Source organism: Elephas maximus, chromosome 12, assembly GCF_024166365.1.
Source record: "Elephas maximus indicus isolate mEleMax1 chromosome 12, mEleMax1 primary haplotype, whole genome shotgun sequence".
Classification (NCBI taxonomy): Eukaryota; Metazoa; Chordata; class Mammalia; order Proboscidea; family Elephantidae; genus Elephas; species Elephas maximus.
In genome coordinates, this window is record NC_064830.1 from 61,141,208 (window position 1) to 61,167,521 (window position 26,314).

The window sequence follows — 26,314 nt, forward strand, 5'->3', positions numbered from 1 at the left end:
GTCAGCAAAAAAAATTTAAATGACAAACATTTCTTTGGGCATGGAGCATTTTTTAATCTTTCCGAAGGACGGTATGGCAGACTGTAGCAAGTGTTATCAAATGTTCACATTCATGAACCATTTTAGAAGTAATATATAAGGAGAAAAAAGTTTGGAAAATATAGACAAAGCTGTTCACGGAAAGGTTATAGCATGGGAGAATTGGAAGTAACAGATAACGGATAATAGGGAGCAGTTAAGCAAATGGGATGCATGAACTTTGTTGGCATGTGGATTGCATAGGTAAAATAATGCTCCATGTGAAAGCAAACACATTTGCACACGCTGGTCACAATCACGAAGAACCTGAGTCTAATCTAGGCTCCAGTAGTGAAGATGAAGAGAGGAGATAGGGATAGGAGGAGTTTGGAGTTTAACCTTCATTTGATTCTTTTTTTGTACTGTTACAATTCCTACTGTTTACATTTCTACTCTTTAAATGGGGGCTGAGAATGGGGACAGGCATGAAATACAACACCCATCATTCCGCAGGCCTTCAGATTGTCCAATACAGACCAGGACAGAATAATTCAACATTTTAAATATGAGTAAATGTTTTCCCACTATAGCAGCCCCATCTCTCTCAGGGTATTGAGTAAGGAAATGGGATCCCACAGCGATCAACTAAAGGACAATAAATGCAATTATGACCAGATTTTCTAATGGATCTATTCATGAGGCCCAACCAATATTAATACCAATCAGTTTATTAATCCAGATACAAAAATATTTTTATAAACAATCCAGCCTCCTTGGTTTCTCTCCAGGCTTCCAATGTCCTCTTGACAGGGAAGGACAGAATAAAGGGACATGTCCAGAGGGAAAATGAGGGCAGACTCTTCTGCCTCAGGAGCAGAGGAAGGTGCTAACTCATACAAGTTATTAAGCAACGGCCAAGCACTTCCTCCTCTGAAACCCATTGGATGTCACTGGTGCATGTGGTTTAGCGATATTTGTGTGTCTAGCTTACCTCTGCTACTATTCTTTAAGCTCCTTGGGCACAGGGACTGTTTTCTTATTCATTATAATACCCACAGCACTTGGCCCCAATAGGTGTCCAATAATAATAATGAACATTGAGTGTATGAATGCATGCTTCAAGGCTGGGTACTCGAAGAAAGATGCAATGTGCTGGGCATTCAGTGGGGTCCCTGAACACACACTGGACTGATGATCAGAGGATCTGTGTTCTTCCCTCCATCATGCGTACCAGGGCTGAAGACAGGTTGAAGGGGCCCTGAGGACAAGCAGCAGGTGAACGTGTAGATGTGGGATTTGGCTGTCACATTGTAAAAGGAAATGTTTCCAGCCTTGTAGTCCAGGAAGATACCCACCCACTGTGGTGGCTCCTTCAACCACAGGCAGGTCGGGGGGAAGGCAGAGGCCTGGTACTCATTGTGCATTGTCCTCATCAGAACCCAGTAGCCATTCTCGGGCGACAGAGCCACGCTCCCCTTCCTGCTCGTAGTTGCTTTGCACGCTCCCAGGATCAAGCCTGTCTTGTCTCCCACCTCCACCTCCCAGTACTGGCAGCCGGAGAGGAAGGTCGGAGAGCCCAGGGCCAGAATGCAGCTATTGAACCGTTCTGGGCTTTCAGGCAGCCGGTCCCACTTGTTTCCAAGTCTCACACTCTTAAGGTCATCAGAGAAGATGAGGTTGGGATGGGTGGTTTCTGCATCCAGAATCACATCAATTGCAGAGAAAAAAGTCACAATACCCAACTGGGGATCCATGGGCTGCATCCCCATGGGTTCTCCCCACTTCCAGGAAACATGCACGTGATCGCTCTTCTGGTACCTGATGGGGGAGAGCGCAGGGACCCAGCAGGCCAAGGCCACTCACCTCGACCTGGCACTTACCTGCATGTGCCTGAGCAGCTGTTAGTTCTGAAACTACAAGAGAAAAAGAAGATGGGGAAAAATACCCTGAGCATTCTCATTGAGAGGGCTAAATCTACCCTAAGGAGTCCTGGTGGTACAACATAAGTGCTTCGCTGCTAAACCAAAGGTTGTGTTCAAACCCACCCAGCAACTCCACAGGAGAAACACCTGGCGATCTGCTCCCATAAAGATTATAGCCAAGAAAACCCTGTGGGGGCAGTTCTACTGTCACGTGGGGTTGCTGTAAGTGAAAAATCGACTTCACGGCACCTAACAACAACAACAAATCTACCCTGGACTCCACAACAAGGAAAGACAGGGGCTCCCCTGCTCAAGACCCCACTTCCCATGGACAGTGTAACCCCATTCTTCTCAGGCACCCGGGCCTGCCTCGCAGACTCTGCTGGTCTAATGAGTTAACCCAGTGAGACAAGTCAGGCACAGGGACTGTCCACAGAGCCTGCAAGGGCGTTTCTCCTGCCTTTACTGCAGGTCTTTCTCTTCTAAATCAGGCCCAGAAATCAACAGCATAAGGGACTATGGCACCAACCCCCTGGTCAGCACCCCTACGACCACCATGCTCACCAGTGAACATTTCCATTTCTGAACGGAGGCTTTCTAAAAGAAGAAAAGGGAAAAAAGAAGCCCAAGTTAGGTCCCCAGCCAAGGATGAAGGCAGCATTAGGGAAGCAGTGGGGAGAGGGAGAAAGGAGGCCAGGGGGCTCTGGGCTGCAGGGGCCTCTGGGAGGACGTGAGGGGTGCCTTCCATTTGGCCCCAGCCCACCTACCGGAGAAGCGCTTTAAGCTCTTCTCCACAAACTCTGACTTATGGTAGAAGAGGTGGATCTTCTCTTTCACCTCTGGAGGGGTGGCCCACCGCTCCGGGATGGTCACTGTCTTGGCCCTGGGGACAAGAGACTGTACTCCAGGGAGACCTGGAATGTGGGGGCAGCCAAGTTCCCGTGAGCTGGGAGCTTGGAGGCCTTTGTGGACTTTGAGTTCTACACATTAATCCTCACATCTAGCCACAGGCTGGAGTCACCTGGGGAGTTTCCAAACCCCTGCTGCCTGGGTCCCACCCCCCAGAGACTCCATTTTCATTGGTGTGGTGTGGCCTGGACATAGGGATTTTGCAAAGCTCTCAGGTGATTCCAGCAATGTCAGAGAACTGCCTTTCTGAGGCCTCCTCCCTTCCTCTCTCCACTGTTGGCTGGGCTGAGTATGGCTCCTTTCCATTGGCCTCTACGGAAGCAGCAGACATCCCTGGAATATGCATCCTTCCCCAAGGTCGCGGCAGTCCAGCCGAGACATCTTTCACAGGGCAGACTACTCAGAAAGCACCCCCTACCCCAGCCTGACAGCCGGCTTCATCTTTCCAGCCTTCCACCCCATGGATCCCCCCTGGCAGGGCTCCCAATCTGCCACATAACTCCCCAACGGCCTTAGGAAGTTGCAGGAATATCTGTACCTGTGCAAGGTGACTCCAATGTCCTAGGAGAGAAAAGAGGGAAGCTTTCTGTTACTAGCATCCTGGGGTCTGCGCTGACCCCCACCTCTCCTCCTGGGGGCCTGGATGTCAGGCTGCTCCCTGCCACCTACCGGGGTTCCTACCCCTGAGTGTCTGCCCCACTGCAGCGCCTCTCCTTGATTCTAACAACCTGAGGTTGTCAGCCTGGCTGAGTCCTGCAACGAAACTGCTCTGAAGCCCTGCTGATCTCTTCTGGAAGACGCCAAGTATTCCCTGGGATGCTAGAGACCTCACTCCTCCCAGTTCATCCAGGAAGCATTGTGTTTCACCAAGCCCAACATCCCAATTCAGCCTCAAGGGCCCTGCTCACCAGCTTGGGCAAAGCTGGATGACAGCGCTGGGCCCTGTGTCATCCTGACAGGATAGAGGCAGGGTGGCGGGGTGACTGGAAGGCCAGGCTGCACGTACCTGTACAAGCACCCATGCTGGTTGGTGCTGCTTGGCCTCCAGCTCGCTGATAAGCTTGTCGAGAAGAGCAATGTCCTGGGACACCCGGCTGCCGTACTTTTCCCCAACCTGGCCGATGGTCTGGCCCAGCTCCTCCAGCCAGGCCACAAAGAGCTGCTCCTGCTTCTCCAGAAACCGGCACAGCTGCTGCATCTGACGTCAGACCTTCTGCTTCTGGGCTTCAGTTTGTTTCTGGGGACAGGTGACAAGAGGGGTAGAGATTTGTGCTGTGGAGTTAACATGTGTGTCCAGGGAGTTCCTACAAGCTGACCCCTGGGGGTAAGTAAGAGGCAGGCTTCTTCCGCCTCTTGGAGGCCCGGATTCAGGGCTTCCAACCAGTTCATTCCAGTTCAACCTGGTTTGAGCCCCTGCTGAGCATTTACATATCTACCCCAGATATACTGAATCTGATTCTACAGTTTAACAAGATACTCATGATTCTTATCTATACATGATTCTTATGTGTACATAAAAATCACCTGAGGATCTTGTTAAAACATAGATTCTGATTCAGTATATCTGGGATATAAATGCAAATTCTCAGCAGGGGTTCAAACTGGTTTGATCCCCTTCCTGGATTCCAGAGCAGGGGCAGAGTTGCCTGGAACCTTCCTGAACGGTCAGTCTGTGAATGGTGGGGGCTGGCTCTTGGAAAATGGCCTCAAACCTGGTGTCACCTCTGTCCTTCCCCGAAAGCCAGTGCAAGGCTGGCACAGGCCCTGAGGGCATAAATTGTCAAGGCTGTGACCACTCACCTGGGCACTCCAGGAAGGAGACTTCCCTGCACCCTCAGAGGGTGGGCACCTTTCTGGGAAGGTCATCAGTAAAGAGCTTCTGAATGGGGACAGTCAGTCCATTTGTGCGTAGGTGAACTTGGCCTCCACCATCTTTGCTCACTGATCAATCAATAGCTCTGCCATCACCCCCTCTTTCTCACTAAAAATGTTCTTCAGAGAGGTGGGGTGGCCCCAGGGCACATTTTGCTTCCACCAAGGAGGGTAAGGACCCTTCGGATCCACTAAGAGCTTAAGAAGAAGTCCTAAAAACAGCATCTCCTTTCACAGAAGTCTTTGTCACCATGAGTGTCTTCATGGTCATTTGCTTCCCTGGGTTTCCAGAAGTGGCTAGCTCCTGCCTCACTCTCCTCAGGGCATCCCTGCCCTCTGCTCCATCTGCAAGTTCCCAGCCAGCCAGGATTATTTTACTACAATTCAAGAGTTTCCACGAAGTCAGCCCTGGCCCTAGGGAATGGTTCCCATCCCCCATTCTGCCCTTTGTTGCCTTTGCCCGTTACCCATTGAGATGTGGTGGGCACACACTTGGTTTAACTTGCCAGGAGTTTGGAACCCAGAGAGGTCAGATCCAACTAACTAAATGCCATAGAGGAACCAAGCCTCTGGGGGGCTGTAGGGATAGGTACCGCTGCTTCCAGGAAAAATGGAAGCAACTTACAACACTCATGCCCAAGAGTCGGGACCCCAATTCAACAGAAGAAGGCCAGTAAGTTGTACTTACAGCAGTGTGTGGCATTGCAAAACCACATTTTGAAGGAAATGTCCATTTTAATAATTTGAATTTTAAAAAATAAATTTAGTTTTTGTAAAAAAAAAATCACAAAAACAATACAGAGATATTTAAAATTAAAAAGTCCCTCCTTTTCAGGGGACACCTGGGTCAACTGGCATAACAAAGTTTATTAAGAAAATGTTCTGCATCCCACTTTGGTGAGTGGTGGCTGAGGTCTTAAAAGCTGGCGAGTGGCCATTTAAGATGCATCAATTGTTCCCAACCCACCTGATATAAAGGAGAATGAAGAACACCAAAGACACAAGGAAAATAGTAACCCAAGAAACAAAAAGGGTCACATAAACAAGAGACTCCATTAGCCTGAGACCAGAAGAACTAGATTGTGCCCGGCTACTACCAATGACCAAATGACCACCCTGACAGGGAACACAACAGAGTCCCTGACAGCAGGAAAAAAGTGGGGTGCAGAACTAAAATTCTAGTAAAAAAAAAAAAACAGACTTAATGGTCTTACTGAGACTGGAGGAACCCCAGAAGACTCTCTGTTAGCCCAGAACTAAAACCATTCTCAAAGCCAACACTTCTGACAAAGATCAGACTGGACTTGTAAGACATAAAGTGATACTCGTGAAGAATGTGCTTCTTAGTTCAAGTAGCTACATAAGACTAAATGGGCAGCTCCTGTCTGGAGGCGAGAAGGCAGAAAGGGACTGGAGCTGGTTGAATGGACACGCGAACGAATCCAGGGTGGAAGGAGGAGTGCGCTGGCATAGGGATAACGACTAGGGTCACATAACAATGTGTGTATAAATTTTTGTATGAGAAACTAACTTGAGCTATAAACTTTCACCTAAAGCACAGTTTAAAAAATAAAAATGAAAAATCTCTCCTCCCCTTCCTCAATGCCATTCCTCAGCAGCAGCCACTGGTGTTAGCTTCTAAAGCATTTTGGGGTGAGCATGAGAAAGTGGACAGCATCCTCAGAGGTAACCCCTCACTGCTGGGAGTGGGGAGGTCCTCCCTCTACAGGGACAAGCTTATCCTTTGATGCCAGTGAGCATCAGAATATGCCATCATCTCTGCTTCCCCATGAACCAGAATGGAATGTTGGGGACTCCCATTCACTCTCTGTCCTCTCCCTCCCTCTGCAGGGGTAAGCCTGGGCAAGGCCTGGCCGCAGGCCACTTCTGGTCTTACCAGGAAGTTGGCTGTCTCCTTATCCCCCCGGGTATTTCTGCTCCTCCCCAGATTTTCTCAACTCCTTCAGATGCTCCAGGTGCTGATGAATTTGCTCCTGGAAAAAGAGCAGTCGTCAAGAAGCTTTAATGGCTTCTGCCATCTCTTGCTGGTGCCAACTCTAGAGGGAAAATATCTGCCCTTAGGAGCAAAGCTGATGGTGCTGCAGTTGAGGGCACAAGGGAAAGGGTGCTTAAGAGGAAGAATGACTCTGTCACCAAGGGAAGCAGAGCCAAGAGATGTTAAGCCAGAGAGTCCCAATGACCTCCTATGAGCTCCTGGATTCAGCCATACCTGGACCTCTGACCTACATGAACCAGTCAATTCCTTCTTTGCTAGCCTGGCTTGTGTTGTATTTCTGCCATTTGCAGCCCAAGAGTCCTGACTAATGCATCAACCTCCAGGGTTGCTAGGAAGGTGAAGCAAAGCCAGGTGGGTCCAAGTGCCCAGCAGAGAAGGGCCACCAGGAAGGGAGCATCTACCTGGTATTGCAGGGCGACCTCCTCGATGGGGTGCACCTGGTGGCCTTGGTGCTCCTGACTCAGGCTGCAGATAAGGCAGATAGGCTCCCCGTGGTCCTCATAGAAGAGTAGACAGGGCTGCTTCATGTGCCACTCACACTGGGACGGAGGCTCAGGGCTTAGGCTGCACAGCAGCTGCTTGTTCGGGAGTGGGGTCTGGCACCAGGGGCACCTGTGCGAATGGCCGTCCAAGGCCCTGCGGCCCCCTGAGCAGCTGCTGGAACCATGTACACAGGTACCACCAACCAAGTCTCCTTCCCATGGCCTCCCTGGGGACAAGACAGTGGAAAAATCTCCTGAGTGGCAAATCCAAGATGTTAACAGAAGGATGAAGCAACGCATGGTGGAGGGAGCTGGAGCCTGGGATGCAAGAGTTCTCAGACTCAACCAAGTACTAACTTCCCCCTGCCCCAAAATCCTCCCCCTGCACCAGACTCCAGTGAGGCAGCACTGAGACTGAAGGCTAAGGGCTCATGATTTTCCTAAGACTTGGAGTTCTGGAATGCGTGGGCATTTATTCTAAAGAAAGACCAGTGGGCCTTTGCTGTAAGTTCTGTGCCCTCCTCCTCTATATATGTTGATTTAGCAGGTGACATAAAAGAGCCCGACATTCCGATCAGTGTTTGGCTTTGCCCCTTCAATCCACCCCAGGTTGCTCATAACCAGACTGGAAGCTGGGCAGGGGTAGGGAGGGGTGGCAACCTGTTTGCTCCTAGCCATAGCCCCAGCCCCAGCCCCAGCAGAGAAGCCACGTGTGGTATGCATTTGGGAAATGTGTAATGAATCTTCATTCAAACAAATGGACCACTGCTCACATCCAAGTTCAAGAAGCATTCAATGAAAAGGAAGAAGGGGACTTTACCACGCTAAATGGTATAACTCGCCATGAGGAAGTAACCGTTATGAATAGCTCTGACCAAGGTCATAACTGCAACTTCATAAAGCAGAAATGACAGGGGATACAAGAAGAAACAGAAACACACTCAATCCATTAGTCCCCTCCCATCATTCCCTTTCACAGTTTCCAAGAACTCATACCACATCTGTAAACAAGATTGCTGCAGGCCCCCAGATAACCATTGTTCTTTCCTTCCGTGTGCTAGAGTCTATAGTTGTCTGTATGGCTGCTCCCCAGGAGTCTCAGCTTTCCTTGCAGACAAGTGTGGCCATTTGACCATATTCTAGCCAGAGGGATGTAAATGGAGGTGTTATGAGAAGCTTCCAGAAACTTCCCTGAGTGCTCACATGTACTTTGTCCCCACTAATTCCCTTTTGTCTCTGGAATGAAGATGCCACCACCTGAGACCATGAGCTGGAGAGCAAACTCATTGGCGTGGAAAAACCACAAGAGGCTGGGTGCCTGATCCATGGAGTGCCACATCTGTCCTGGGCCACAATTGTGCACCATTTCTGTGAAAAAGGAAGAACCTTCTATCTTGTTTAAGCTGCTGCACTTTGGCAATTCTGTCATTCACAACCAAACATAATTCTACTTACTTCTCCATCAATAAAAAAAGACCTAAAATTTTAGCCAGAAGGCTTTCCTTCTTGCCCAGAGAAAGGTGCGCTGGGGTTACAGTGGGAAGGGACTATTTTTACCCAATTTTTCTCAGATTATTATTGGGGATCCATGAAGCCCTTGGAATTCTAAAGAAGGACTTCAGAGTGTCCAAGAACTCACTGAAATTCAATGCAATATTTTGCAAAGATGTGCACATATGCATTTTTTCAGGGTTCACAGACTGCATCGGATTCTCAAATGGGAGGGGGGACCTCTGCTTCAGGGATCCCAGTAATTTTTTTTAAAAAAGGCACATACACCTACAATTTCATATGTCATCTCAGGAGGTTAATGTGGTGTGCCTTTGAATCAATTCTGACTTCTAGCAACCCCACGTGACAGAGTAGAACTGCCCCATAGGATTTCCTAGGCTTTTATCTTTACAGGAGCAGATCACCAGGTCTTTCTCCCAAGGAGCTGGAGCCACTGACCTTTCAGTTAGCACCCAAATGCTTAACCTTTGCGCCACCAGGGCTCTTAGTGGTATAAATATATTGGCACAAAAGAAAATTTGGGAGGAAATACCTTCACAGGCTACCATGCCTAAGGATGTCAGGTGTCCTGGATTCTGGGGCCCTTTCTTCCCCGAAGATGGAAGGGCTTTTGGATTTGTAGGCTCATGGAGTTTCCCAGGGGCCTCTGGACTTCCAATTCCATTTTCCTCCAAGGGTGCTGTGGTTTTCTCCCCTCTGGTCAGGGACACATTGGTGAGTACATCCCTGAATGTTCCTCCCTCTTGGATCACAGATCTTTCTGGATTCCTAGAACATTTCTCTGGAGCCACAGTAGCCTTGATATCAACAGTGACCGTTTTTCCCTAGGGTGACTACTGGGTCTGGACTTGCAATTTTTATCTTGTCTAGAGTCAGAAGAGTTTCTGGGTTTCGGGGTTCTCCCCCTTCTGAAGAAACGGTAAAATCAAGACTTTTGGGTCGCTTCTTGCCTCCAGCTCTCTTGGCTTCTCTCCTTCCCAAGGACCCAGAGAACCAGTTGCTGGAGAGCACCTGTAGTCTGCTGGTAGAGTTGGTGTTCCTGCGCAGCGTGGAGCTCAGGATGCAACCTTTCTCCCCAGCCTGCCTGGCTGAAGACAGGAACGGGCCTTTCCTGGAAGGTGGAGTCATGCTCCTTGCCCCTGGCTTGCCCTGTCCATCCAGGCTCTGTGGTCTCTCGGTCTGTCCTGGGATTTCTTTAGGGGCCCCCTCCCAGCCTTGGGCTGGCCAGGCTGTAGGCTGGCTGCTCCATCACCACTTTGTTGCTGTCTGTCACTTTCTGGGCCATCCGGTATCTTCAGGCTCTTGGGCTTATTCTCCCTGGAGGAATACGACACCACTAAACTGTCGGTGCCACCTTCTTGTTTAGGATAGTCTGAAAGACAACCAGATGCAAAGGTTTGAAAATGCCCCATGTTTAGGGGAGAGGGTTGGGGAAAAGGCAAGAAGAGAGAAACTCCTCAGAATGAGAGAAGTTAAAGTTCAGAACATTCTAGGACAACAGTAGTTGATTACCATTAAGTAAGAACATGCAAATTATTTGCTCAATGTTTCTCAATTACTGCTTTTCAAATTTTTTAAGCAAGAGAACTTGTATCAAATAAGGTCTTACATAGAACCCCAATATAGAAATAAAAACCCTAGTTTATTGGAGTAAATTTATTTGCAATTATGTCATTGTTGGGCATTGTCCAGTTGATTCCAACTCATAGCAACCCTGTGTGTCAGAGTAGAGCTTCCTCATGGAGATTCCTAGGCTGTAATCTTTATGGGAGCAGATGGCCAGGTCTTTTCTTCCTCAGAGCAGCTGGTGGTGTTTGAACTGCTGACCTGTCACGGCTACCAGCCAAGCACTTAACCACTGCACCACCAGGGATCCTACTGAGCCATCAGGGCTCCTTATTTACAATTATACCAACCAACCAACCATTGCCATCGAGTCGATTCCAACTCATAACGACCCTATAGAACAGAGTAGAACCGTCCCATAGAGTTTCCAAGGAACGCTTGGTGGACTCAAACTAATGACCTATTGGTTAGCAGCCATAGCTCTTAACCACTACTCACCAGGGTTTCCATTTACAATTATAGATGTACAAAATTAACTTATTACAAAATCAACCAATCAACAAGATTTGGGATGTTTGACCTACACAAACATTTGAAGTCAGGGGTTATGAAGGACAAATAAAACCTCAGAAACTAATTTATTTCTGTATTTTTCTTTGCATAATTTAAAGAAAATCTTAATTATACAGATAAGTAAATGTAAATAGTGATCTTTAAAACCAGCTTGTCTGGAAGTCTCAGGATACTGTTTAATTAAAGAAAAATGGCAGGAAAGGCTTAATTCCAAGGTCTACATAAAAATCAGCTCAAGCACAGTACACGCTGACTATTACACTGGTGGCCTCCAGTATTTTAAAAATTTGGTTAATGCCACATTTCAGTATGAATTTGTTAATAGTTTTCTAAGAAAAAAACTTATTAAAATTTGAATCAAATATTTGCTAAGGAATTCCTGAAATATCATCCTGGGACATAATTTGAAAACCATGACTCTAATAAGAAAATGAAGACAACCTGTAATTAACACTTTTGGGTTTGAAAAAGCTCTTATTAAAATTACTTTAAAGTTGTTTAGAACAGTTTGCTGGTGGCTTTCTAGAAAAAACTTTTGCTACAATACCCAAACTAACTCAAGAACTGGTAAGAAGCCCTAAAGATATTAATAACCAGATTTTAAAACATGAAAAGATAATTAAAAATTCTACTCATCAAATTACACCAGAACCAGACATTTTTCAATTTAGTTCCATCACTGTCAATAGAGGATTCTTAATATTATTTAAATTATTCTACCTCATAGAAACACATGGAAAGCATTTCTTTCTTTCTTTTTTTTTTTCTTTTTTACAGTGCATTGGGTAAAAGCTTACAGAGCAAATTAGTTTCCCATTCTGTAGTTTGTATATAATGTTCCATGACATGGTTTCAGTTCCCAGTGTGTCAGTACTCTCCCCTGTTTCCTTTTGTCCTGATTTTCTACCCCTCCCTGTCTTCTCATCTTTGCTTTGGGCAAATGTTGCCCTTTTGGTCTTGTGTAATTGATTGTTTTAAGGAGCAGGTTCCTCTCAGGTGTTATTGTTTACTAATGGGCCTGTCTATGGTTTGGCTCAAAGGTAGTCTCTGGGGATGGCTTCAGTTCCAGTTCAGAAGGATGTCTTAGGGCCATAGTCTCACAGTTTCTAATGTATTCTTAAAACCTAGAAATAGAAGAAAAATCCAAACACTGAAGAAAATTTTTTTGAAACTGACTTTGTGTTAGGTGAACAGAAAATATCAAAAAAGTCTTTAAACCTGGAGAACCCTATGGGGCAGTTCTACCCTGTTACATGGAGTCAGCATGAGTCAAAATCGACTCCAGGACACTTAAGAACAAGAAAGGCTGTTAAAGAGGAACTTAAACTGAAACTAGATGGATAACAATGAGATTACATACCAACCCCTGTTAATGACTGCTTAGCAAACCCTTTTTGGTTACACAAAGTGACTCGTCTGCATGTAAGCATTAATCACAAATGACGTGAAGAATTCTTTAACATAAGGGGCTGTATGTAGCTCCTCCCTCTCCTGATCCTGACAGCAGAGTCCCAGCCTTTTTTGTTTGCTTTTTTAAAACCATTTAGGAGCCTTGAAAATCTTTACTAATCCAACTCCAAAGACCAGAGCAGGGCCAACGTCATTCAGGTGGTCGTAGACCTGGGATTTATTATTCTCAAGTCAGAATGCATTTGTCTGAACATGCTTTCCCTCTCTTGCCTTCTACCTCAGCCCCACCAACAGCCAGCAGCCAGCATGGGGAGACAAGTGGGCTGGGGGCACCACCTTACCCTGGCCAGTGCCTTGTGGAGCTCCTCTGCCAGGAGGTGCTGGTTGATGCCCCGCAGTACCTGCAGAGTCAGCCGCACAGCATCCTTCTCCCCGTAGCGGTTGACCAGCAGAGTGGCCAGCTTCACTGGTCTTGCCTTCTGGAGCAGGCCCTGGGGGACATGGGGATGCTCCTTCTCCAGGCTGGTGTTCTGCAGCTTAAACTTGAACTTCTCAAAATCATAGGGCACCAGCTCCTCCAGGGAGTTCAGAAGATGGTCACTAGGTGTCTTGGCCATGGCACTGGCCAGGAGCAGCCAGAGCTGGCTGGCTGGCTTCTAGGAGAAGCAGCCGTTTGTTATGGAGCCCAGAGGGTAAGAAGAGGTGTCTTGTGAACTGAAGGAAAAGACACAGGAAATGCTCTGTGATTTGGTGGAAACTGACACTGAGGCCATGGGTGTGTCAACACTGGCTCATAGTCTCTTTCTCATAGATTCAGAGGCTTTTCCAGCTGGGAGGACTCAATGCCTTGCCAGACACAGGATTCTCCAGAACCCCAAGCTCTTGCCTCCACTGGCTGTGCTGCAGAAAGGTACGTAAGTCTGTAACGAAGGGTCTGGACTAGATTCCAGACTCTCCATCCTTGGATGGGCACTCAGACACTTCACTGTTTCTTTATCCCAGGATACTGAGCTGCCAGAGAGCGTGAGGGCTGGGAATATAGCCCCTGATACCATGCTGGAGAGGACAATGATGAAGGTCAGCATCTCTGGCCAACTGTTCTCATTCAGATTGTTGAGCTTTATGGATCCACCAGAGCCAATGGCAGGGGGAAGGCACAGCAAATACAACCCTGTGAGCTTTGCCTTCCTCTGCCCAAGAAGGCAGGTGAGGCCCAAAGGGCACTGCAGGAGACAAGCCCTGGTGGCACCTCTGTTGATGCAGTTCCATCATCTGGTTCCTCTGGCAACACAGAGGCATCTAAATGCAATATCTGGAACCTATCTTCATTACTTTGTCCCCAGAGCTGACTCTACCCTTGCTCTGTGAGAGCACACCCGAGAACTAGGGCACTCTTCCATGCACTTAGACACAGGTGGCTCCAAAGTTAATAGTTCTATGTGGCTGAGCTGACTTTTAACTCAGTTATCTGTTTCTGTCTTTTTGCATACTCTGATTTTTATCCCCAACTTTTTATTTTGAAAAATGTCAAACCTACAGAAAAGTTGAGGGCATAGTACAATGAACACCTATATAGCCTTTATCTAGATTCACCAGTTGTTTATATTTTGCTATACTTGCTGTTTTCTCTCTCTTACATACATACACACACACACACACACACAGAAGCGCACACACTTTTTTTTTTTTCCTGAACCGTTTGGTAATAAATTGAAAGTATCGCACATCACTCCAAATACTCCTGGTGCCTTAAATACTGAGAACAATGATAACCCATTGCTGTCGAGTCCATTCCAACTCATATCAACCCTATAGGACCGAGTGGAACTGCCACGATAGGGTTTCCAAGGCTGTAATCTTTACAGAAGCAGACTACCACATCTATCTCCCACGGAGCAGCTGGTGGGTTCAAACCACTGACCTTCTGTTTGGCAGCTGAGCACTTATCCATTTCACCACCAGGGCTCCTTCAAGAATAAGGATCAAAACCAAACCTGTTGCCGTCAAGTCGATTCTGACTCATAGCCACCCTAATGGACAGAACAGAATTGCCCCATAGGGTTTCCAAGGTTGTAGACCAAGCTTTGGAAACCCTGGTGGCATAGTGGTTAAGTGCTACAGCTGCTAACCAAAGGGTCGGCAGTTCAAATCTGCCAGGCGTTCCTTGGAAACTCTGTGGGGCAGTTCTACTCTGTCCTATAGGGTCGCTATTTTGGGAGGGTTTAGACCTTATGGAAGCAGACTGCCGCATCTTTCTCCCCAGGAGCCACTGGTGGTTTCGAACCACTGACCTTTCGGTTATCAGCCAAGTACTTAATCACCACACCACCAGGGATCCTTAGAACAAGGATGACCCAAAAAACCAAACCCATTGCTTTCTAGTCGATTCTTACTAGCGGGATAAAAGGGTATTGTTTGAAATAATCACAACGGAACGATCATACTCAAGAAATTTAATATTGTTACAATACTATAATCAGTACATAATCACATTTCCCCATTTAGCTCAATAAGGTCCTTTGCTCCTTTTTTTTTCAATCCAGAGTTCAGTCAAAAATCATGCATTGAGTTTTCATTTCTCTATAAACCCAAAACCAAACCCGTTGCCATCAAGTCTATTCCTACGCATAGCAATCAATGCCCTTTTTTCTAGAACACTTCCACACTTCTCCTGCCTTATTATCTCTTTCAAGACATTGGTGTTTTTTGAAAAGTCCACTCCAAGCCGAATGTTCCCCAGTTCATATTCATCTAATTATTTTCTCAGTATTAGGTGGTGGATTACATTCAAGTGTTCTCAAGATCTCTCCGTTGTAAAAGGACACTTTTTCACAAATATCTTGTTCTCCCACAATAATCTTTCACCCAGTGATTTAGCATCCATCAATGATCCTTTCTTGAATCAATCATTACAACGGTTGTAGCAAAATGGTGGTATTTCTATCTCTTAGTTGGTATTATTTGCATATCCTCATTTAAATTTTCTGCCCTCCTTGTGAAATTTTCAACTTACAGAGGTTTTATTGATAATACAGTTACTCAACAGTGAGTACTTGCTCCAATCCAGGCACTGCTTACTTTGTATACATTATTTCCTAAAAGTTTCTGCAGCACCCCTGTGAGGCAGGGTTTATCGCCCCCATTCACAGCCAGGAATGACTTACCCAGAGGCAGGATTCAAACCCATTTTATTAACCACTATTAACCCTTTCATAATATTGTCTCCCTGCATGATAACAACTTAATATTTTACTATTCATCACCAAGGTGCAGCGAATTACTTAATATGGCCTTTCTAGCCATGGTTTTATAACTAAAATTTTTTTTTTTTTACTCAAGCAATTGGGTGGGACTGTGCAGATACGGCAATTGTGGCCCACCAAAGGGGATTGGTTGTTCTGCCATCCATCTGGGCTTGTAATGAGCCACCCCAGAGGCAGGAAAAAGACAATCCCACCACCACCAATGAAGAACAGTCAGGAGCCAGCACAAGGACCCGGGATCCCTGCACTGAGAAACTCCTGGAAACAGGAGATCAAAAGAGTGAGCTGTTACCCTTAAGAAGGGAGAAGCAGTGGCGGAAGAAATCTGGCAGCAGAGACCTGGCAGCAGGAGGCAGCATGGTGGGCTTCCCGGCCCATAGAGAGAGAAAGCTGAGTGTCTTTGGGCAGAGGACTAGGGCCAGTGAGAGGAGTGCCTGCAAGTACAGCTGTCCTGATGGAAGAACTGTAACCTGAGTGTTCCTGAGCCTGAATTGTAATGGTTACTTCCCTAATAAATCCCATAATCCTAAGTACTGCCTGTGAGTTCTGTGTGGCCATTGCAATGAATTATCGAACCCAGCAGAGAAGTAGAGAGTGCTGTGGGAGGGATGGCGGGTATCAGAATTGCTAAAGATGGTGGAGAGAGGAGGCTTTGCTGGCCTCCGTCTCATGGGAATCAGCTTCCCCCTTGTGGGGCTGGAGGATGTCAGAACCCACCCCAAGCCATTTTTACAATCACTAACCATGGATGTCACTTTTTCAGCAGACTGATGAAACTCAAAACAGGCCATGCTTCCATCAACAGATAAATGGATAAACAAAATGTGGCTTATCCATACAATAGAATATTATCCAGCCATAAAGAGAAACAAAAGTTCTGATACATGCCACAACATGCATGAAACTTGCAGACATGATGCTGAGTAAAGTAGGTCAATCACAAAAGGACAAATATTGTTAGGACCCCACTTACATGATATATCTAAGATAGGCAAATGTACACAGACCAAAGTTTATTAGTGGTTACCAAGGGTGGGAGGGAGGGGAAAAAGGAGAGTTATTGTTTAGGAAGCATTGAGTATCACCTAATGGTGATGGATATTTTGGCAAACGGATACTGGTGATGGTGGCACAACATGATTGATGTAAATGGTGTCACTGAATTGTACATGTAAACAATGTTGAATTGGGAAATGCTGTGTTATACACATTTTACCACAATTAAAAAAAAAAAAAAAACAGGCTGTGCTGCCTACTACAAAGTTATGATGCCTGGCTATATGTGCCCTGACTGGGATGGATGCTACAATGAGATCTCATTGGTTGAATTAACCTTAATGTCCAATTGGTTCCCGTGTTTGATTATTTTACAGAGTATTCAATCCTTTTGGTTTTAATGGCTGACAACATCTAGTTCACTGAATTCTGCTGAGAAAATAATTGCCAAACCCAACATCTTTCCTAAGAAGTGAATGAACCCAAAAGCACATTTATGGTACAATAGCAGATGTGTGAAATGCTCAGGTTGGGCCAGAAGGGTGTTTACTGGGGTCTCGCCAGGACCAGCACCTGTACAAGTGTCTTAGGCTGGGTTCTCTAGAGGAGCAAAACCAGTGAAGCATATATATGTAAATACATAGAGATTTGTCTCAAGGAAATGGCTCATGAAGTTGTGGAGGCTGGCAAGTCCCAAATCCATGTGTCGGGCATCAGGTTGAAGGCTTCCCCTGACTCACATGGTTTCAGGGGCTGACGAACCCAAATCGGCAGGTTAGATGACAGGCTGCTGGCCCACGGGGCTGTGAAAGCTGGCAAATCAGGTCAAACGATAGGCTGCTGGCTGACAGAACAGCGGAACCTGGCAAATCCCAGACATGGCAGGTCAGATGGCAGACTGCTGGCTCAAATCCCATGAACTGGAGGTCAGATGATGACAAGCTGGGTACAAGATCCAGAGCGAGACAGAACCTTTCCAAAATATTTATATATATTGGATGCAGGGCACACCCTCAAAGAAACCCCCCTTAAGTGAGCAAGGTGGTGACTTGAGTAAGTCAAGTCATATCCTTTAGTAAGGGTGTGACTCAAGATACATCCCACACTAAACCTGCCTCATTAACATATAAGGGCTTAGGATTTACAACACATAGTTACACAATACTACAAAATGTAGGACAATTACATCAGATCACAAAATGGAGGATGACCACATCCACTGAGAATCATGGCCTAGCCAAGTTGACACAAAACCTTAACCATCACAGCAAGGTTCCAGAATGCAGCAACACAGCGGCCTCGCAGCCAGGCTCCAACCACTGAGACAGAGAAATAATGACACCATGCATTGACTCATAGGGCACTGTGGGTTCCTGGGGCCCCTGACCCATCCTGATAGGTCAGGGAACACTGCTGAGACTAAAGCATCTATAACAATTCAGGGAGGAAATAGGCTTTTCAGTCGAAAGCAGGATATTTTGAAATTGCAGTGATACCTTTTGCAACAGTGGCAATTCTGACTCAGGAACTTCTTGAAGGCAGTGTTCTTTAAAAATGAGGAAATGTGAAGATAGAATTCTTGTGTTGTATTTTAAATGTTTGATTTAACAATTGAAGTGCCATGGTGGTGAACTCTTTAATTTTTATTGTAGTGAAACATACATAACAAAACATTTGCCATTTCAAGCATTTTTGCATGTGCAATTTAGTGACGCTAATTACGTCCACCATGTTGTATATCATCACCAATATTCATTTCCAAATTTTTATCACCTTTAACAGAAACTCAGTACCCCTTAATCAATAACTAGTCCCTTTCTCACCTGCCCCTGGTAATCACTAATAATCTCTGGTCTTTATGCATTTGACTATTCTGAATATTTCATATAAATGGGATCATAAAATATTTGTCCTTCCGTGTCTGATTTTGATGGCAGACTCTACTGTGACTATATATTTATATTGAGGAGAGCATGATAAATCTATATTTGAGGCTTTTTGTGAAGGTGAGTCTCTGGACTCAGCTGCTGCAAAGGATAAAACCTCTTATTCTTACATAATGTACATACTAGACACTCCGACCCTTACTCCATTCCTGCTCATGAGGGACTTTCACCTTCCACCACATTCATTTCTGTGTCATTTGGATATTTTATGAGGATGAATTACTTTTATAATCAGAAAAAATATAGTTTTCAAAGTCTTTTATAATTAGCTTAGCCTCTAAGATGATGCCTTAGTCATCTTGTGCTGCTAAAACAGAAATACCACAAGATGATGTATTTCACAGTTTATTTGCTCACAATCTAAAAAAAAAAAAATTTTTTTTTTTTTTAATTTACACAATCTAGCAGGCTAGAAGTCCAAATTCAGGGTGTCAGCTCCAGGTGAAGGCTTTCTCTCTCTGTCAGCTCTGGAGAAAGGTCCTTGTCATCAATCTTCCCCTGGCCTAGAGGCTTCTCAGCACAGGGACCCCGGCTCCAAAGGATGCACTATTCTCCTGGCTCTTGTTTCTTGGTGGTAGGAGGTCCCCCTTTCTTTCTCCTTGTTTCTCTCTTTTACATCTTAAAAGAGATCAATTTAAGATAAAACCTAATCTTGTAGATTGAGTCCTACCTCATTAACATAACTGCTGCTAATCCTACCTCATTAACATCAGAGACGTAGGATTTACAACCCATAGGAAAATCATATCCGATGACAAAATGGTGGATAATCACACAATATTGGGAATCATGGAGTAGCCAAGTTGATACACATTTTGAGGGGACGCAATTCAATCCATAACAGAGGACACTGGTCTGTTCCCCAAAAACCATCATGATAAAGGAGGTCTATGATATTTAAATATAACACATACCTATTATTGAGATAATGGAAAGAACTGTTCGGAAAGGCATGGGAGATCTCACATGTTCATTTGGAGCTGAAAATAAGAGATTCCATTGCAACCCACGCTTCCTCTCATCCCCCCAGTGTATTTAATTTTAAGAGAGAAATCTGGGACTTTGAGAGACTAACCATTCAAGTTCTCAGTGAATTTCCGGACAATGAACAGATGCTTTACTTGGAATGACTCAACAGCCCTCTCCAGGGTGAGTGAGCTGATAAGCAAATTCCCTCAGTTACACATAGCTTGTGCACCAGCCAGTTCCTGACCCTAACATTGGCCCTCACTTCAGTGCTGAGATTATGTTTTGCACAATACTAGATAGATGAAGATTTTAGAATCTAGAAGGTTGATAATTTTTAAAGGCAAAGTCTAAATGTCCTGTGCTAAAAGGGTTGCATCAAAAGTCTCTACCATCAAAACAGCTGTACCGAAGTAGCCAAAACATAATGGCGGCCCTAAAATGCCCCCTCCCCCTCCAGACAGGACCTTGTGAGTTGAATCAGCAACGCACTGGACTGTCAAGACTCGCAGGCAGGTCACTGTGGCTGGAGCCCAGTGGGAGAAGCTGAGGGCACAGCAAGACAAGGCTGCCAAAACACAGCTACTGTAATTGATGAGGGTCTCCAAAGTATTACACAGCAAGCCATGCATTTTACACACATGCTCTTGTTTAATTCTCCCTCAACTCTATAGATGAGGAAATTTAGGCTTAAGACAGGGTGACCAGCTCGGTCAGATTTGCTTGGACTTTCCCAGTTTTAGTACTGAAAGCCCAGGACCCCTTCAGTCCTAGGAAAACTAGAACAGTTGGTCCCCCTCATTAGGGGAGTTGACTGACATGCTGAACACATAGTTAGAAGGAGCAGCCCAGGTTTCTTCATTTAACTCATATTTATTAAGCACCTGCTATATGCTGGAGCCCTGGTGGCACAGTGGTTAAAAGGTTGGCTGCCAACCAAAAGGTCACCAATTCAAAACCACCAGCCTCTCCTTGGAAACCCTGTGGGGCGGTTCTACTCTGTCCTGTAGGATCACTATGAGTCTGAATCAACGAGTGGCAATAGGTTTATGCTAGGTACTGGGGATACAGAAGTGAATAAAACAAAGCCCCTGCCCTCACAGAGCTCACATTCATATGGGAAAATGTGATCAGACAATAAATAAACAAACTTATTATGTATCATGCAGTGATAAGGAGGAAGCTGGAAAAAAGCCACAGCAGAACAAGGCAGATAGCGATTACAGGGAAACTACTTGGTATTTCAAATCAAGCAGTCAAGGAAGGCTCTGACTTTGAACAGAGACCTAAAATGAAGTGAGGGAGCAAGCCCTATATCCATCTTGGGGCTGAGCAGTCTAAACCTATGGAGCAAGTGCAAAGGCCCTGCAGTAACTGTGTGGTTAGTGCTTGAGGAAGAGCAGTGGCCCATGTGGCCAGGGCAGAGGCAGGGGAGGGGAGAGGACAGAGGGGTTAGAGAAGGAGCTGGTGACCAGATCAAGGAGGGCTCCCAGGCTCCATAAGGACTTCGGCTCTTATTCTGAGATGGGGAGTCGCTGGCGAATTTGAGCAGAGGAGTGATGTGATCTGACTTACGCTTTAAAAGAATCATTCTGGCTTCTGTAGGACAAAGACACAGCAGAGAGTAAAGGCAGGAAGCAGGGAGAGGAGAAAGAACTCTACTGCAACAGTGCGGACAAGGAATGGTGGTGCTTGAATCAGGCAGATGCAGAGAAGGTAGTGAAGAGGGTCAGATTTGGGCTAATTTGAAAGCAGGCCTGACATGATAGACCGGATATCGAGCGGTGTGAATGAGGTGGTGTGTACAAGGGTGTTTGCATTACTAACCTTTTCACTTCCTATTTGAACATTTTATAAACTTTTTTTTAAATTTTTTAATGGTCTGACTGAGACTGAAGGGACCCCAGAGGTCACGGCCCCCAGACTGTCTGTTAGCCCAAAACTAAAGCCACCCCCCAAGCCAACTGTTCAAAGATAAGACTGGACTACAAGATACAAAATGATGCTGGTAAGGAGTGTGCTTCTTAGCTCAACTAGACCCATGAGACTATGCAGGCAGCTCCTCTCCAGAGGTGAGATGGGAAGACAGAGGGGAACAGGAGCTGACTGAATGGACACAGGGAATACAGGGTGGAGAGAAGGAGTGTGCTGTCACATTATAGGGAGAGCAACTAAGGTCACATAACAATGTGTGTATAAGTTTTTGTATGAGAAACTGACTTGAATTGTAAACTTTCACTTAAAGCACAATAAAAAAATTTCATTTGTTCTACAAATTTTTATAATGACTGCATGTCCAGCTTTGGACACAGTAGCCTTAGAGGTAGGCCAAGGAGACAGGCAAGTAACAAAATCCAGTTCTCTCTGTGCTTGGAAGGCAATTACTCAGCCTTCCCCAAATGAGGGGGACAAAAAGGAGAGTGATAAATACTTGTCCTGTGAATTTTGGTTTAGAGAATCTTGCCCTCTCAGGCGCTCCTGGGATCACTGGTGCCTCAGTGGTTAAGTGCAAGGCTGCTAACAGAAAGGTTGGAGGGTCCAACCCACCATCCGCTCCCCTCCCCATGAGAAAGATGTGGCAGTCTGCTTCCATAAAGATTTACAGCCTTGGAAACCTTATGAGGCAGTTCTACTCATTCCCACTCATCACCCTGCATTGAAACTATTTGTGAGTCTAGAAGCTGCACAAAGCGTGGGAAAAAGATTTCTAAAAGATTAGCACCTGACGTGGACGAGTTACTCCACTTCTCTGCGCTCCCATTTCCTCTCAAACGGGTTGTTTCCAGAATTAAATGACATCATGTATGCAAAAGTGCCCTGCACCATCTGAGTGTCCCCAAAGCCTGGCACTGGGCCTGCCACGACATAGATGGAGGCGGACAGGGGATTCCTGCCCCCTCCTCCGCCCCAACACAGACATCCCCTCCTGGAATCATCGCCCCACACCTCACTGGTCTCCGGCTCACAGGCAGCACCTCCCCTGCAAAGGCTCAAAGGGGAAGTGGCTTAAGGGAGGAGGCAAGAGCAGTCTGGGGAAAAAAGGGAAATGTCAGTTCTGACCCTACTGCCTCTCCTCAAAACGAAGCGGGTGGAGCACTGGGGTCCCACAGGGTGGGCCCACAGGAGCTGAAGCCCTGCCCCACTGCTGCAGAGAGGCGCTGCCGGCCAGCCCTGCTCTGGCCACTCCGGTCCACTGCAGCCTTGGTTTGCCTCAGGGATCCAGAGTGGGAACCTGCTGGGATTGTGTGCAGGCGGGTGACCCCAAAACCCTCCGCCGTTAGTTAGCCAGTAGGCCTCATTACAGTGGCAGCAACAATGGGCTAAAACATAGCAAGGATTGTGAGGATGACACAGGACCAGGCAATACTTGTTTTGTTATACATAAGGTCCCCACGAGTAGAAGGGGACTCAAGGGCACCTAATAAGGCCTCATTCATTCATGTTTGTGACAAATATTTATTGTGTGCCCACTATGTACCACTCTCTGTACTAGCTGTGAACGATGCAACGGACAGGTGATGCCAGATCCCTGTCTGGAGGCACTTCATTGCCTGGGGTGGGAAGAAGGGGATGGGCCATAAATAAGTAAAAGGTAATTTCCAATTATGATAAGAGCTGTGAAGAAATAGATCATTCAGCCCAACACCAGCACTGCTGTCTCCTGTGTTTACTTGTGTTTTATTGACTATGCAAGGGCACTTAACTGTGTGGATCATAACAAATTACGGATAACATTGTGAAGAATGGGAATTTCAGAACACTTAACTGTGCTCATGCAGAACCTGTACATAGACAAGGAAGCAGGAGTTTGAACAGAACAAGGAGGTACTGTGTGGCTTACAATCAGGAAAGGTGTGTCAGGGGTATAACTTCCATCATGCTTACTCAATCTGTATGCTGAGCAAATAATCCGAGAAGCTGGACTATATGAAAATGAGGTGTCAGGGTTGGAGAAAGATTCATTAACAACCTGTGATAGGCAGATGACACAACCTGCTTGAAAGCAAAAAGGGCTTAAAGCACTTACTGATGAAGATTAAAAACTACAGCATTCAGTACAGATTACACCTCAACATAAAGAAAACAAAAATCCTCACAACTGGACCAATAAGCAACATCATGATAAACAGAGAAAATATTGAAGTTGTCTAGGATTTCATTTTACTTGGATCCACAATCAATGCCCATGGATGCAGCAGTCAAGAAACCCAATAACGGATTGCATTGGGCAAATCTGCTGCAAAAGACCTCTTTCAAGTATTAAAAAGCAATATCATTTTGAGGTCTAAGGTGTGCTTGACCCTAGCCACGTATGTTTAATTGCCTCATATGCATGCAAAAGCTGGACAACGAATAAGGAAGACTGAAGAATTGATGCCTCTGAATTATGGTGTTGGTGAAGAATACTGAATATACCAGGGACTGCCAGAAGAATGAACAAATCTGTCTTGGAAGAAGTAAAGCCAGAATGCTCCTTTGAAGCGAGGATGGCAAGACTTCATCTCGTGTACTTTGGACGTGTTATCAGGAGGGACCAGTCCCTGGAGGACATCATCGAAAAAGAAGAAGACCCTAGATGAGATGGATGGAGACAGTGGTTTCAAAAATGAGCTCAAATATAGCAATGATTGTGAGGATGATGCAGGACCAGGCAGTGTTCTGTTGTACACAGGGTTACTATGAGTCGAAATGACTCAATAGCACCTAACAGCTTTAAATAAACATAATCAGACCACATTCACCTGAACTTTTTCAAACAGCTGTCCATCAGTCTGAGGGACACCTTCTTACTCAGATCCTTGTCATTCTGGAACATCCACCTGCCTGCCATACTTACCAATTAGACAGAAACTGTGAACAGCTTAAGTGACTATCTACCCAGGACTGACTGAATAAATTTAGTGAATCCATTCCATGGACTACACTGCATCCATCAAAAACAATGTAGTGGATTTCTGTGTGCTAATGTGAAAAGATGACCAATATATATTACTGAATGAAAAAAGCTAGTTTGCAGTAGTACAATGTGCACAGTATGATCACGTTTGTAAACAGGAAAAACTTTTAAAAATTAAATATCTGGATGGCTCCTTATGGTGGTGCAGTAGTTAAAGCACTCTGCTGTTAACCAAAAAGTCGGCAGTTGGAACCTACCAGCTGCTCCTCAGGAGAAAGACATGCCAGTCCATTTATGTAAAGATTACAGCCTTGGAAACCCTGTGGGGCAGTTCTACTCTGTCCTGTAGGGTCACTATGTTTCAGAATTGACTGGATGGGTTGTATTAATAACTAATATTTATTGAGTTCACATTATGTAACAGATACTGTTCCAAGCAGCCTACATGTTAGTTCACTTAATTCATTCTCAGTGAGGTGGGTACTAGTATGCAATATAACACAGATGTGGGAGCTGAGTTTTGAGGCTTAATGCCATGTCTGGGACCATATAGCATATGTCAGAAAGAAGTGATTCTGAGGTTACAATCTTTAACCTCCTAAAATTTGAACGTCTAAAAACATCAAAATGGCCTTAGGAACACTATGAAGTCACCAAAGTGGTCGAAATTCTCAACAGTGTTTTCTCAAATGGGCCTGAAATGGCCTGTATCTGCCCATGTGCTATGCGGCCTCTGGAGCCACATGTGCTATGACACCTTGCGTTCCTGGAGTGGAACACAGAAAAACAAAACACTCTGGACTCTCCGCCCAGTCAACCAAAATCCACTCTCTGTACCCAGATCAACCTTACCTTCAGGGTAGTCTTAACTTTTGGAAGAGAGGGATCTAAGATGAGTTAACCTCCCAGCTAGCTGTGTGAGCCTGGGTAAGTGACTTAACTGACACTCACTGCCGTTATCTATCGCATTAGATTAATAACAGCACCTATTTCCTAACAATCCGTGGCCTGGAACACAGCAACCACTCATTCCCACGAGGCTTCTATTTCCTGAGCCCCTAAATTTGGCCGTTGCTCGAGGCATCAAGGACCTGTGCCGACTTTGGCCGTAGACTCCCTCTCACCAGCTCCAGCCTCACAACTGGGCAGTCCTCCCCTCACAGACCCAAAGCCCTCAACCGCGTCGACCGGGGAATAGACCTTCCGGGTTTCCTTTCATTCGCCCCTCACGAGTAAAGTTCCCTCCACAACGGGGCTAGGAGGGAGATGACTATGACTCTCTCTTACAGGACTAAGCAATAAATAGTCTTCTGAGTCCCAGGGCACTTGGAGAACGGCAAGGGCGGCCGGTGCCAAGCACCCTTAAAATCCGGCCTGGGAAGGCTGTCACCGCCGACCATTCACTCCGCACCGCGCTGGTGCTCAACGCCTCAGGGCGAGCGGCTCTGGGGCACTCGAGGGACCCACCCAGGCGCAGGCGCAAAACTGCACCGTGGACCGCATCTTCCGGCAATCCCCGCGCCCATCCGGACGCTGAGGGGCGGGGCGGCTGGTTGCCGGGGCGGGCTTACCTTCCGGTTCCTCCAAGCCCCAAGGGCGGGTCGCGGCACTCCTCTACCAGCCCGGTTATTAAAGCGCTTGTTAAAAATTTAGATTCCCAGGCACCACTCTGATACTCTAACGCAGTGGATGTCCCGTGCCTCGGGGATTTGCATTTTAGTAAACATCCCTGGAGTTCTGACTCAAATCGTTCGCAGGTCACACTGGCCTTGGGCTTGTTAAAGGATCGAGCTTCAACCTCCGCCCCTCCCGCCCTCAACAGCCACCCACCTCTTTGGAGTCTTAGGGTTCGCTCGATGGCTACGGCTCTCGTCTTCCCATTGGCCCCCCCCCCCGCTCATCCCCCACAGGCAAATCTTCTTTTCTCATTGGTCGACGCTGAGGACGGCGAGACCTGACCCAATG

General features: G+C 46.2%; 1 protein-coding gene across 1 annotated transcript; it reads right to left on the reverse strand.

Annotated features, from left to right (window-relative positions):
• Positions 1 to 728: 728 nt before the first annotated feature.
• On the reverse strand, positions 729 to 26,229 carry MEFV (MEFV innate immunity regulator, pyrin). Its single transcript, XM_049905017.1, is given in 12 exon segments — positions 729 to 1,711; positions 1,899 to 1,931; positions 2,505 to 2,537; positions 2,708 to 2,823; positions 3,388 to 3,410; positions 3,856 to 4,086; positions 6,619 to 6,651; positions 6,653 to 6,715; positions 7,140 to 7,447; positions 9,265 to 9,556; positions 12,623 to 12,995; positions 26,180 to 26,229. Coding segments are annotated over 11 exon segments (1,941 nt in total). The 5' UTR covers positions 12,899 to 12,995; positions 26,180 to 26,229; the 3' UTR covers positions 729 to 1,178.
• Between the last annotated feature and the right edge of the window lie 85 nt (positions 26,230 to 26,314).